At 39.9% G+C, this 14,068-nt stretch overlaps 1 protein-coding gene across 1 annotated transcript in view; it reads right to left on the bottom strand.

Annotated features, from left to right (window-relative positions):
* Positions 1-14,029, bottom strand: part of cdk6 (cyclin-dependent kinase 6) — a 34,101-nt gene extending 20,072 nt beyond the window's left edge. Inside the window, exons 1-3 of the mRNA XM_027012100.2 lie at positions 13,791-14,029; positions 11,126-11,261; positions 7,695-7,862 (exon numbers count right to left, since the gene is read on the bottom strand). Of these exons, the coding sequence (XP_026867901.1) occupies positions 7,695-7,862; positions 11,126-11,261; positions 13,791-14,014 (528 nt within the window). The 5' untranslated portion in view covers positions 14,015-14,029. The remainder of the gene's footprint in view (positions 1-7,694; positions 7,863-11,125; positions 11,262-13,790) is intronic.
* Between the last annotated feature and the right edge of the window lie 39 nt (positions 14,030-14,068).

Below are 14,068 nucleotides of genomic sequence, written 5' to 3' on the forward strand. Positions count from 1 at the left end.
GTTGTTTATATATGCTATATAAATAAATTTTACTTACTTACTTAATCCTCATTTAATCCCCTTGTACTCTGTTGTAGTTTTGGGGGCATGCTGCTTGTATATGAAATGCTATGACTAGTGGATTGAAGCTCCTCACTACACAGTGACACAGTCACCATAAACCTCTAAGAGCAAAACTTTGCTCGAGGGGAGCTGAAAGATTACAGGTTTGATGACTCATTTCCCACAGCCATGAAGGTTAAAACAATAAGCATGCTCATTTAGGGACATTCAAATTACGCTTTCATTTTCAGTTCAGGGACTTAAAATTCTAAAGGTTATCAAGTGGAACAATTCTCAATTACTCATTTCATATCCCTAAGTATCTAAGCCTCCATTTGGTGTTGCATTGAAAACTAATGACTTTAAAGACTATCTCTGGAGTTCACTGTGCTAACTGGAAAGCCAGCTGGTCATAGTCATTAAGTGAGCAGATGGAATATCAAGCACTGACAGACTATTGAACATTTCTAGGACAGTACAGCCATTGCACACCTTGATGCTTTGTTTTATAAGGCCATGTTGGGCATAGATTAAGCCAAAAATCAGATCAAGAATAAAATTAATTTCCAGTCTCAAAATGTAATCCTGTTAATCAAACCCTTCACCTTGGTGTTCCTATCACCTTCATTTGCCTGTTATACCAGGTGAACTATGGCCATCCTTGAATTTATAGTTTTCACCATTCTGCCAATGAGAGCTATCACATTTGACGGGCGGGACAGTTCGGTTTACAGGAGCAAGGATTGTGGTGAACACTGAGGTGGAGGGTGGGGAGAGGCATGTTGATTGGATAGATGGTTGCTAGGTGTTGCCTACATAAGGAATTCATTCCACTGGAAGTTGGAAAGGAAGCATCAGGGCCCAGAGGACCCACAGCAAAGGCTGCTATGGAGTCTGTGGTATGCAGAAAAATCAGCCATTGGAAAGAGAACTCTTTTTTTGACACAGCACAAAATGAGCTGCATCAGGCTACTTGAGCTGTGTGAAGGGCAAATCACAAACATAAACTAAAGCAGATGGTGTTTCAAAGGCTAGTGGCCAGTGATGTGAGCTGGGTCTGTTTCTGAAAGGCCAAAATTATGGTTGAGACACAAACTATTAAGAGGGTTCAAAAGTACTGTTACTTTACCACAAAATGTATTGCCTCAGATAATGGCATTTAGGTCACTTGAGTCATCATGAGCTAGACTGTGTGGGGAATTCAACTTCCACATCATTAGATTGTTGAGGTAGCCGCAGCCACATACATGCCAGTTTACTTTATTACATTGACTTTACAAATGTGTAAAATCAGGCCTTGTTTTGCAGGGCTGCCAACAGTTGCATAGCCTTTGCCACACAAGCATCACTGATGTTTAAGAATGGGAATGCAGTCATTCATGTAGGGTCCCAAAGATATATACTTCATATTAAAAGTCCTTTAAACATAATCTAAACTCTTGGGCAAGAGTCTGTGCTTGGCGTTACGAAAGAGGTGCTGTGGTTTAAAATGTAAAAACTACACAAAGATGTTGTAATTCTGTTTCATTTTTTAAAGTCACTTTTAACATGTGGATAATGGTATCTGAAATAACGTTGCAGAAAAACTAAAGCAGAATTTGTGCTGAATTTATTGTGTAAGATGTTTCAAAGAAGAAAATGGTGATCAAGAAGGCTACTTAACATTAACCAGAAATGTGACAAAATAACTAGGAACTGACATAATAATTGTAGTAAATAAGGCCAGTAAAGCAAACATATCCATTGCCCCAATACATTTTACTCTCATTGTTGTTCACATAACTAAGATAGAGATTACTATTATACTTCAAGCACATCCACATGAAATGGTACAAGTGCCAGCTAGCCTCCCACTCATCTCTGCAATTATCGGTAATGACACAGATGTGGGTTACTGCAAACAAACCAAGCAGATACATAATCACTCACTAGTTACAAGCTAATATTAGCTACAATGAAATGTGACTAAAGTTAGACAGCTAGAGTGGGAGTGTTAGTTAACTTCCCATCCACCTCTGAAACTATCAGTAATGACACAGATATGGGTTACTTATGAACAAACCAAGCAAATACATAATCACCCACTGCTTAATAGCTAACATTACCTACATTGAAATGTGACTAACATTAAACATCCAGCTAGCTAGCGAAGCGCAATCAGATAGGGATAAATATGCCTACAATCAGTAACCATATAGCTAGCTACAAATACGGTACATTTTCAAACCCTTACATTTACTGCAATAATATCTTAAGCAAACATTCACATCCACATGAAACAACACACTCTTTGCCAAACCACCTCTCATTTCTGCAAATGAACAATAGCTAGTTTACAAGCACAAGTTGTTGCTGGTATCACTCACTGCTTGCTAGCTACTGTTAACTAGTTTGAAATGTGACTATACTCACTGAACACTAGTAGATAAACCTGTTCAATTGCTTATTAACGCAAATATCTTATCAGCCAATCACATGCCAGCAACTAAATGCATTTAGGTAAGATGACCTGCTGAAGTTCAAACCAAGAATCAGAATGTGGAAGAAAGGTGATTTAAGTGACATTGGCATAGCAAGGCAAGTCGCTTTGGATAAAAGTGTCAGCTAAATCATGTAAATGGTTGAGTATTTTTAAAACTGCGGATCTACTGCGATTTTCATGCACAACCACAATGGCCAGACTGGTTCAAGCTGATAGAAAGGCAACATTAAGCCAAACAACCACAAGTTACAAATGAGATATGAAGAAGAGCATCTCTGAATGTACAACACCTTGAACCTTGAAGCAGATGGGCTGCAGCAGCAGAAGGCCACAATGGGTGCCACTCCTGACAGCTAAGAACAGGCAACTGAGGCTACAATTCCACAGGCTCTATTGGACAATAGAAGATTGGAAAAATGTTGCAAAATATCCCTGGCCTGGTGAGTCTTGATTTCTGCTGCAACATTTAGAAATATGGTGTAAATAACAAGAAAGTATGAATCTATCCTACCTTGTATCAATGGTTCTGACTGGTGGTCATGGTGTAATGACCACCAATTACACAATCCCCAAGCAGTGGTAGCTCAGTGGTTAAAGTACCTGACTAGTAATTAGGCAGTTGCCAGTTCAAGTCCCACCACACCCAGTTAGCCACTGTTTGCCCCTGAGCAAGGCCCGTTAACTCTTGATTGCTCAAGTTGTGTTCTGTCTGAATTGTGAGTTGCTATGAAGGGGATATGTTTCTGGCACACTTAATACCAAATAAGTATAATTTAAATGCACCAGCCTACGTGAGCATTTTTGCTGATGATGTCCATCCCATTATGCTCACAGTATACCCAATTTCTGATGGTTACTTCCAGCAGGATAACACACCACAAAGCTCATTTCAAGCTGGTTTACTGACCACGATAATGAGTTAACTGTAATCAAATGGCCTCCACATCCACCAGATCCCAATCCAATAGAGCACTTTTGGGATGTGATGGAACGGGGGATTTACATCATGGATGTGCAGGTAACCAATCTGAGTAATTGCATACTATCTTGTCAATATGGACCAAAATCTAAGGATTGTTTCCATCACCTTCCATCACCAGCCTATGCCATAAAGAGGCATGTTCTGAAGGCAAAACGGGGTCCAACACAGTATTAGCAAGGTGTATCTAATAAAGTGGCCCATGAGTGTATATGACTAAGCATTGAACATGCATTTTATTTACTCATGTATGTAAATGGAATAATAATTGAGATACATACTTTCTATCCTTTCCTATAATTTAAGAGTACCAGAATAATGATTCAAGCAAGGCCATACACCAAAAGGAAACAACACAATTTTTCTTGTTAACCTGCATTATTCAATAACCATGGATGTAAATTACTTGTGAACAAATGCAGCAGATACATACATGTCACTTACAGCTTATTAGCTATCATTACCTACATTAAAATGTAACTAACATTATATAGCTAGCTTAGCAAATGACATAAATTTGTCCAGTAGCTATATAGCTAGCTGACTAGCTAAAAACAGAACGATAGTACATAGTACATCCCAGCACCCCACCATTTAATTCAAATTATGACATAAATATTTAATGCATAGACATGCACTGACATACAATAACAGTACCAAACACAGCAGATTAGTGCGTATGAGCCCTGGAATTGCTCGTTACTTGCTAGCTAACAGTAGGTGGGTTGAAATGTTGCTAGTTAGACTGTTTACACAGGAGCAATTTGACATTGGGACTCAATTGATCAGTCAGTCAGTCAGGCAGTGAGTGAAAATGCTTCTTCAGGCTGTCCAGCAAGCATGTTATGATGCTATGACAATCCAGTTGTATAAACAAGTCAGGAAAAATGTCTTCTGTTAAACAAATCTAATTTTATGAGCAATGCGATGCACATGATATTTGTTTGAGTACTGTTCTAATCACTTTCATGTGACAAAAACCAGTTTGGCTTTTTTAATCAAGACTCTCACTGGCATCCCAGAAATTAGAATTCCCTAATTCTGCTCTCAGAGAGCAAATCATGTGGACCAGGAGAAAGCAGCACCAGGTACAATATCACAGGAAGCCTGAATGCCTCACAGTGCTGTAGCCTAGTAACAACAGAAACTTCCCCTCTCTTCTATCTGTACATGACCCAGGATAAAGGCCAGCTAATGTACCCAAAAAGGCAGGAAAAGAAAAAAAAAACTTTGCTGCATTTTGAGCCCTCGCCCGGCAGCTTACCGCTGTCAATCAGAGGTGGACAATAGCTACTGGGAGAGGGCAGTCATTATAATGATCAACAATGCAGTGGTCCCATGAGATTTGTAGGGTCAGGCTAATCTCTACATCCGTAGAACCCAATGGGTGGTCTGCCGATCCTGGGCTTCTTTAGCCTCCCCAGCTCTCCAGTCTATGGGCTGCAAAATGGCAGTGTTCAGCCATAGAGTGAAGCTCCTTCATTACAACATCTTGGGAGTTCATTTCCTTATAGAAGCTGTAGCTAAGGTTTAAAATAGTTCATTAAGATGTAAAGGATTTCCGCAGACGCAGTAAACCTACTTGATTTTCACAGAATCATCTCCACTAACAGTGCAATTTAGTCTGAGATTAGACTTTCATGAGCATGAACCAACAGTCTTATATGTTATGTCTTATATCTATATATCTGTACACACACACACACACACACACACACACACACACACACACACACACACACACACACACACACACACACACACACACACACACACACACACACACACACACACACACACACACACACACACACACACACTAGGAGGCTCTGACCTCCAAACTAGGAGTATGGCTCCAGCAGGAACAACATCCGAGATCTCCGTCCATAATAGTGCAATCCTGGGAACAGCTAAGATAATATGCAGGACCCTCAAGCTCCCAGGCCTCTGCTAGAGGACACAAGTTTTAAGGAAAAAGTCTGCCAGGAGGAGAGCGAGTGGGGGATTTTATATATATTTATACATATTAGCTATCTTTCACTTAAGTACTTTAGGTGCCTTCCACATAAGCACTTTAGGTGTCTTTCTCGTGGCTACAGATAGGTTAGAAAGGTACATTTCTTGTAAAGTGAAGACTGGCTAAATATGTCCCTTTCAAAAACCCCAATGGGGATACTTCATGTAAATGAGACAACAATTACAGTTAAAAAGGGCTCTCATTTAATGATTCATCTTGGGTATCAGACATGAGCCCATGGTTTCCTTTTTTGAAACTCTTCTACGTCTCTGCATGTCCTTGAAGATGGTTCTAACTGAATCACCTTCTATGGGTTCTTCAGAGTGACCCTCTGCACAGGTTCAGTGGTTTAATAAAGTTACTAGTTACTTGGCAAGCAGTTACCTAACAATTATTGTTTATGAGAGGAAAAAAGCAAAAGAAATCACACTTTGACTCTCAGTGCCTGTTTTGCATATACAATAACGGCATTTCTTTATCTGGTGGAACAGAGAGTAAGAGAGGAAGGCGGGTCATGAGGGGGATTCCAAACACAGGAAAATTAATCGGAGACCTAGAGCCCCTGTACTTTACTCTCTCTATTTCTGTCTCCCTCTCTGTCCTTTCTCTTTTTCTCTCATTCAGTCTTTCTCTCTCTCTCTCACACATTATCTCTCTTTCTCTCTCTATTTTATTAACAGTTCGTCACTGACACTCTTCCACTGATGCTCACTCTCTGTCTCTCTCTCTATATGACTCTCTCACTTACTCTGCTTAACAGCAGAACTGAAGGACGGTAGGGGTGGAGTAGGAATTTCTAAGACCTCTGGTGGATTCCCAGGTGAATTTACGGAAGCTTAACTGCCAAACCACACAAACCACAAAACTGGCATGTTATGTATCAGCAGTCTTTCAAATTTTGCAAACCAAATTATTGGTGAGAGGGACAAAGTTAACAAGTAGCCTTGTTGTTGTGATAATATATGTAGCTTCATTTTAAATTTCATTCCTTCGTTACCATAAAATCTCATCTCTATGTAACTTCTATATTAAAAGCTCTCTACAGGTGACATAACATTAAGAATTTCCCCTTTTAATTGCAGAAAAGATTAAATGTCCATTCAGAGGCTATATGTTATCTCTTGACATTAGAGCCCCCTTCAAGAGAGTATGACTTCAAAGGATGACAGAGAAGAATTCACTGACTCTTATCAGATGATCCATTTCATCCCCAGACCACTTTGTGGGGCCCAGTGACATGGCCCAGCCAGTGTTACACATTACGCACCTGTTTTTAAACCAGCAGCTGATAGAAGTAGAATCCTGACATGGAGCTGTTCATTTCAAGAGAATAACTGCTCTTTTCACTTTCCCTGGATCTTAAACCCCTGAACTCACCAGGGCGACATCAAATATTTTAATGAGAATGAGAGACAGACCAGAATAGAGAGCCAGTGCACACCAATCAGTTGTCATACTGTCTTGTATCAAGTACCTAACTAGATGGCAAGTTATGCTATTATATTATTTACATTTTGTCAGTTCCTTAAATTTTACTGCTGTTCCTTCATATTTACATTTTTTTAATGATAAATTAAATGAATAATGACCACAATGTTTGTATTTTTTCATACTTTTTCATAACCTGTTAAAAATGTCACTCCAGTTTGCAAACCTCAGAAAAGCAACAAAATATATCATAATTTTCATGACTGTATTGTGATGTCTTTGTTATATAGCCCACCCCTGTTTATAAATGTTTGTTATGTTTCACTACCATGGGTGTAATGAACCAGACATAATGAAAGTATGTATTTAAAACATAAGATATAAGAGAAACCTGATATTTCGAAAGTAGACTTCAGTCTAAGCTCAGAAACAAACAGCCTTGTTGTTTGTAACGTGAAGCTGGTTCTTTTTAAATTTATATGAAAGATCAGTTTGGATATCTTTATTTTTAAAAATTGGATAAATATATGCACTTAACACTGGAATGGTTATTGATTAATGTTATTACATTATAAAGCAACCTTGGGTTTGTAAAAGGCACAATATAAACATTATTACCATTACATAAACATTATTATTATTTGGAATAGAAAATTTGCTATATAGTTGAAATTTGTACAAAATCATAATGTTGAAAAGATCTGTGAAAGTAGGCCATTAAAAAATGGCTGTGCCAGTTGACTCACCACTGAAGTAAGCGCCATTTGAAAGCTGTATATGCGTGCCAGGCCAAAGTCAGCCAGTTTAATCTGTCCTCCACTGGTGACCAGAATGTTCTGAGGCTTCAGGTCTCGGTGAACCACACGGTGAGAGTGAAGGAAGTCCAGACCCTGTAGCAACTGGTACATCATGTCCTGCAAAAACAAACACAGAAATCCTGACTATCCCTAACACTTTGAACCCAGACATCTCAAAATAATTTTATGAAACAGTAGTAAGCAAACGAGAAGACAAGAGAGTCATTCTAATGGAACAGAGCCAGACTTCATGAACAGTTGAATAGCAAACACAAGTCAGAGATTTTGTGGCTTGGGAGTGGAAAAATTGAGCATGTCCCCTTTAAATCTGGAACACGGCAGATGTTGATAACTGACATGAATGTGGTGCCGGAAAGACACTTTAAGGTCCTGTTCTGCTAGGCCTCTACTTCCCTGCAGCTGTCTAACAATCATTTGCTCAGTCTGTGGGCCAGGCAGAGAGCAGCCCCTAATGCCACAGACTTTGGGACAGAAAAGGGGAGGGAGGGAAGAGAGAGAGAGAGAGAGAGAGAGAGAGAGAGAGAGAGAGAGAGAGAGAGAGAGAGAGAGAGAGAGAGAGAGAGAGAGAGAGAGAGAGAGAGAGAGAGAGAGAGAGAGAGAGAGAGTGGCTTAACTGCCATTTCCTCTGGTAAAACTTCCACAAAAGCAGACAAAAGTCACGGTCATAGAGGCGTAGGGAGCTGCCTGAATGATAAGAAAAAATGGGGGCAGACAGAGGAAAATAAGTGAGAGAAAGAGAGGTGGGGGGGAGAAAGAGAGAGAGAGAGAGAGAGAGAGAGAGAGAGAGAGAGAGAGAGAGAGAGAGAGAGAGAGAGAGAGAGAGGTGTTTGTGCACAGTTGCTGCACGAATTGATCCAAATTAGAGGCATCAAGCAGTGGCAGCCTGGCCCTCGAAAAACCTGCCTCCGAGACCTCACAAGTGACATGGATCGGGGCCCACCACTCCATTCACTGCCCAACCAGCTGGTGAATGATTAAAAGCATTGAAACAATGGGGAGCACACACTCAGGCAGAAAGCATTTGCAAGCGGCTCGGATCTGGCCGTGCCGGGGAAGGGGACGGGGGCTTTGACAATGTGTATAAAGGGGGCTAGAGCCCAGGAAACGTGTGTGCGAGAGTGAGGCCTGGGTGCCTGGCAGTCAGTATAAACAAAGGCCTTTTCTGAACACCCATCCAGCCATGACCTACCAGACCCACCAACCCACAGTGGTACAGGCAGTCTGGCACAACAGCATAGCCCCCCTGCAGGGCCCCTGCTTTGGCTTCAAGCCTTATTTGCCACGTTTCCTCCCAAAAAAAAAGAGACATGATTATAGCATAATGACCCATGGACAAACACACAGACAAGGCTGTGCAGTTTCTATTGAGAGCGTTTCATTAAAGGGTTAATAAGAGTGACCTGTGTATTTAATTAGTATTTAGGAGCAACGAATAGCCTCCAGAGGCTGAATTTAAAAGCTTTGTAAGCACAATTTAGTGTAGCCTATGGTATTACTTAATATCCCCTTCTTACTGAGAAAACCTGATTATAGCTTAAACAGCTGACTAAAACAACAGCATTAACCTCAAACACTCAGTCTTAATACTATGCACAACCCAGATTAAGAATCTGGTCCCACAGCACCTGTCCTCAACAGCACATCTTCCGCAAAAGACAGAGAGGACAAAGAGTTAAGAGTAAAAAGGAGAAAAAACACTGAAACACAGCGGTCAAAACACAGCCTCCAGAAGGCACTCTCCATTCTCATGCAAATTCATGAGAGATGGCCATATTGTTTATTGTAGCCGGGTACAATGCAGGACATCTGCCAGTTAGCGTTAGTGTAATTCTCTCCCCATGCTTCATTAGGCTCTCCTTTATGGGGCGGAGACTGGCCTCAGAGAAGTGTAGGGCTGGAGAAGCCAGCCGCACTCCTCCACGCATCGCCAGCCGCTTGATGTTCTTCCAGCTTGTTTGATTCCTGGGGCCTCTTTCATCAATTAGCATGTGGTGGGTCCAAAATGGGACAGAACTGGACAGAACGGGGGCTGGGGCAGTGGGGGGAGCTGGGACCACTGCAATCTGGTGTCCTTCTGTGGGGGAGTTAATAAAGTTGTTGGGGGTCTTTCGGATCTTTAGAGCAATATAGCCCATCATCTGTCTCAGATATCCATTAGATTGGAGAAATCTAATCTGCTTAGTCCAGGACAATGAAAACTGACTAGGTTCTACATGTGGCATTTGCTAATATTCTTATTCTTGTCATAAACAAATCTCATAGAAAATCTCTATTGGTCACTATAAACTGTAGACAGTTTTCAGTAAATATAAAAGGAAGACACTTGTCATTTTCTGAATTAGATTCAGAAGAAAAAAAAAATATTTTTTTCTGTTGAACAGATCATGGGCTCTGCTTATAAGGACCTGTGAACAGATGATCAACTGATGCCCACAAGATGATGTATCACAAATAAGTAAGTTAGAACATCTTGCATCTCTAAAGATTATCTACATGTTGTTACACAAAACTAGCAAAGGAAATCCCTAAGGTATTAATAAGCAGTGTAGAAAAGTCTCTGTTTTCAGTTCAATTCAGCACAATTGACAACAGGAGATATGACTCTTTTCAGAACTTAATGTATCGTATCCTTTGGGCAAAAGGCAGGGAAATGAGATAAATGGATTTGAAAGACTAGTGTGTGGGAACGTATCTGAATAGATCAGCCTGAGAGTCGCTGATCAGGACAAACATCCAGCATTTCCACTGTGTGGTTTTGGATGGAGGTAAAAGAACACTGACACTGCAAGCCCTGAAGGGTGATCTATGGACTAATGAAAACTATATCTATGCTAAATAAGGATCACTTACCTACTCCCCCTTAAGGTAGCCTCTTACATTGTGTTTCTCTATTCACAGAGAAAACGGAGCAACTGAGAGGGCCACTGCAGACAGAACCACACATACTCACTCTGAACCAACATTCCTCTGGCCAGTCTTCAGTGAAAGCCAGAGCTGAATGAAAATAGAGGCACACACAAGGGCCTGGCTCTTTAATTAGAAGCCCATCTACCACATGCACTGCCCATCAAAAGGCCAGGCCTCACCCTGATCTTAGGGAGTTCATCCTCCATCTGCTTCCATAAAGCAGGCTAAAAACCTCCATTTATATTCTTGTTCATGGGTCTCAAATTGCAAATCCAGAACATATAGTTTATTTATGCAATATAGATATAGGTGAAAGGGTATGAGACATTTTGACCAATCAGGGAAACAATAAAACAATCACGTTTGACTTTAGTCGCTGATGGCAAACCTAAAATAAAATAAAATAAAGAGATTATGATCCCAGCTATGAAATCTTGATACTCTTAAAGTACCTTTATAGTTTCTGGAGGTACTCCTGGTTCTGGTGCTTTCTCCAAGTATGTGGTCAAGTCTTGGTCCACATGCTCAAAGACCAGGGTCAGTTTGGTCTCGCGATCAGTTCTAGAAACTGTACAGACATCAAACAGCCTAAAGGAAGAAAATATGTTATTATGAACATGTGCACCAACACTGCATCAACACCCTCTTAAACCTATTACGAAAGAATCAATGACATCTCTTTCTAGCAACTTCTAGAATCAATGACATCTCTTTCTAGCAATAGTTTCCTGATTTTCAGATATTAAACAAACCAAAGAAGTCAGCTGACAGGGGGAAATTCTAAAAGGTTAGCTAAATTTTCAGACTAGCTCCATTGACTCTCTGAAAGAATGCTTGCTATGCATAGAATACCATAGCCTTGCTGGCAAAGTGAAGAGAACCAATCAGACCATTCATCTTGAAACTCATGACTGAGTGACTATACGCCTACAAGTCATCCTCATTCATCCCCCAGCAATGTAAAGTCAAGAGGCTTTAAAAAAGTGGGATGATACTTTAGTTAATACTGTTTAATACTGTTCCCTTCTCTTTTTAACATGGAAAATTATTTAAGTGAACCAATATATCATAAAACTGCATATTTTAAAACCAGTTGATTCTTTTAAAGGTAATCTATTTCATCCTGTAATTCTGAACCACGCAGAGTCAGATTATTTTGTATCATCTTCACTAGCTCCACTATGGTGAAAAAGAAATTTGGCCTTATTTCATCGTGCATTCCCTACCTTTTAACCCACAAAATATTTTTGGGATATATTTGTAAAAAGCTCTTATAAATATGTATGCCAAACACTGATTTATTAGCCATATGGTATTTGCTTGATGCTATGGAGAAAGATTAAGTTATCTAAGTTATATAATGAAGTCTTCACTATTACAATGAAATGCCATATTATACCATTACAATAATTAATGTGATGTTGGAGTGGACCATAGTTTCAAAGGTGACAGTTTTAACAGAAATGAACAAGGATTGGTCCCCGAATAAAAAACAGGTTTATTTGTTTTTCTATTTGTTTTTCAGGTATTAAAATGGTAATATCTGCAGCAAAGTACTTGAGCTCAGAAAACTATCAAATTACTTAATAATTATTAGTAAAACCAGCACACTGCATATGGTGCTATTAAAATCCATACAGTTAATGGAGGACAGTTAATACAAGAGCCAACCAAGACAATGCATGCTTCTGTAAATTGGACAAGCTTGGTAAGAATTAGGAAGAACAAACATCTAGTGTCCCCAGTCAAGATCCAAGAACCACAGAAAACATTCCTCCCTCAGCACCATAGAAACCTGTGATGTGCCATGGTAACTCAAGCAGAGACCGGTGGTGACCAGAATCTCTTATCACAGCAACAGCTAAATATGAGAGAACTGGATTGTACCCATGCTGTCAAGAGACAGGCATGTAAAAGTACAAGGTGGTGAAATTTTTATGTATCAAAAGGTGATAAGAGAAAATATATCATTGTTCATCATCTGTTCTGTGTAAAAGTACATATCTGTCTTTTTGGCTACAGAGAGACAAATAACTCAATGAGACATATTTGTGATGGTGGATTTCCAGGACATGGATTTCCAGGACATGGATTTCTAGGATGTTGATTACAAGCACCTTGCCAAGCCAAGCCCCATATATTATGAGGTGGTATTATATATCTTGTAGAGTGACACTTTGATGGCAGATTCTCTGCTTCTCATGACATCATTGGTTGAGTTTCTCTAAGAAACCTTTCTCCAGAAACCCAAACTGTTCCTTCACAATAGAGCCTCTTAACAGACATAAAACATATGGAATGAATAATGCTCTCATGAGAAGCACTCAAGGGTGGCCTGTAGTTAAACATGGCTCTGAATATACTGCACTCTACATGTCCTGGGCCTCCATACCACTTAACATCAGAGAACATGTATGTTAGTGTACTTAGTGTGCAATTTAGAATTTCTTTCTTTGGTAACACCTTTTCCTTGCAAAAAGTATCATCATTCTAATGTTCAACAGAGCATTTTAATGAGAATACATACTTGAAATACAACTAGAGTTTAATATTATGCCCTTCCTAAAATGAGAGAGAATGCATTGTCGAACAAATTAATTGGTACTGAAGCATAATTATCCATCTCTCTCCATCTGCTGCTAAAGCCAATAGAAAAAAATACTCTGAATAACAGGGATTCTATTATTATTAAAAGAAGAAGCTAACTTTCTGCTATCATTCAGATGCAAGACTCTTACATAAATGTTAGCTGAAAACCACAGACCACTGTTGATTAAAATCCCCACAGGTTATCAGTGAAAAGTGATGCCCAGAACAGTTTCAGTGATTGGGGAACTGATGTGCACAACTGCACAGCACTGCATGCCTAGTTTCACTTAAATTTGTGGCTGTTCCTACTTATGTAAACACAGCATAAATTACAGGTGACATTGCTGCAAGTATCTTTAATGCATTAAAACAGTTCCCTCCATCAAAGACCTAAATGATATTCATAAATTGATTTTAAAAAGAAATACATTAAACACTACATTTCTGACTGTACTTGGTAATCATCAATCATAACCTCCACTGATGTTTTGCACCCTACACTCATTGAAACATCTTTCCCCTTTTTACCTGACAACATTGGGGTGCTCAAATGACTCCAGCTGCCTCAGTACTGCCACCTCGCGGATAGTTGAAAGGGGCATTCCCTCTTCTTCGGTCTGCACTCGCACTCTTTTAAGGGCGACAAATCGTCCCCCATTCTTCAAGTCCCTTGCTTTGTACACCTTTCCGTAAGCACCTTCGCCAATCTCCGCCACCGGCTCATATTGTTGGGTCAGGCTTTCTTTATCCATTTTCCACGTTTTATTCTTAGCTGCAGCCTACTGCGGGGAATCCCGAAATGTGAC

The sequence above is a fragment of the Electrophorus electricus genome, chromosome 8, assembly GCF_013358815.1.
Source record: "Electrophorus electricus isolate fEleEle1 chromosome 8, fEleEle1.pri, whole genome shotgun sequence".
NCBI classification, from domain to species: domain Eukaryota; kingdom Metazoa; phylum Chordata; class Actinopteri; order Gymnotiformes; family Gymnotidae; genus Electrophorus; species Electrophorus electricus.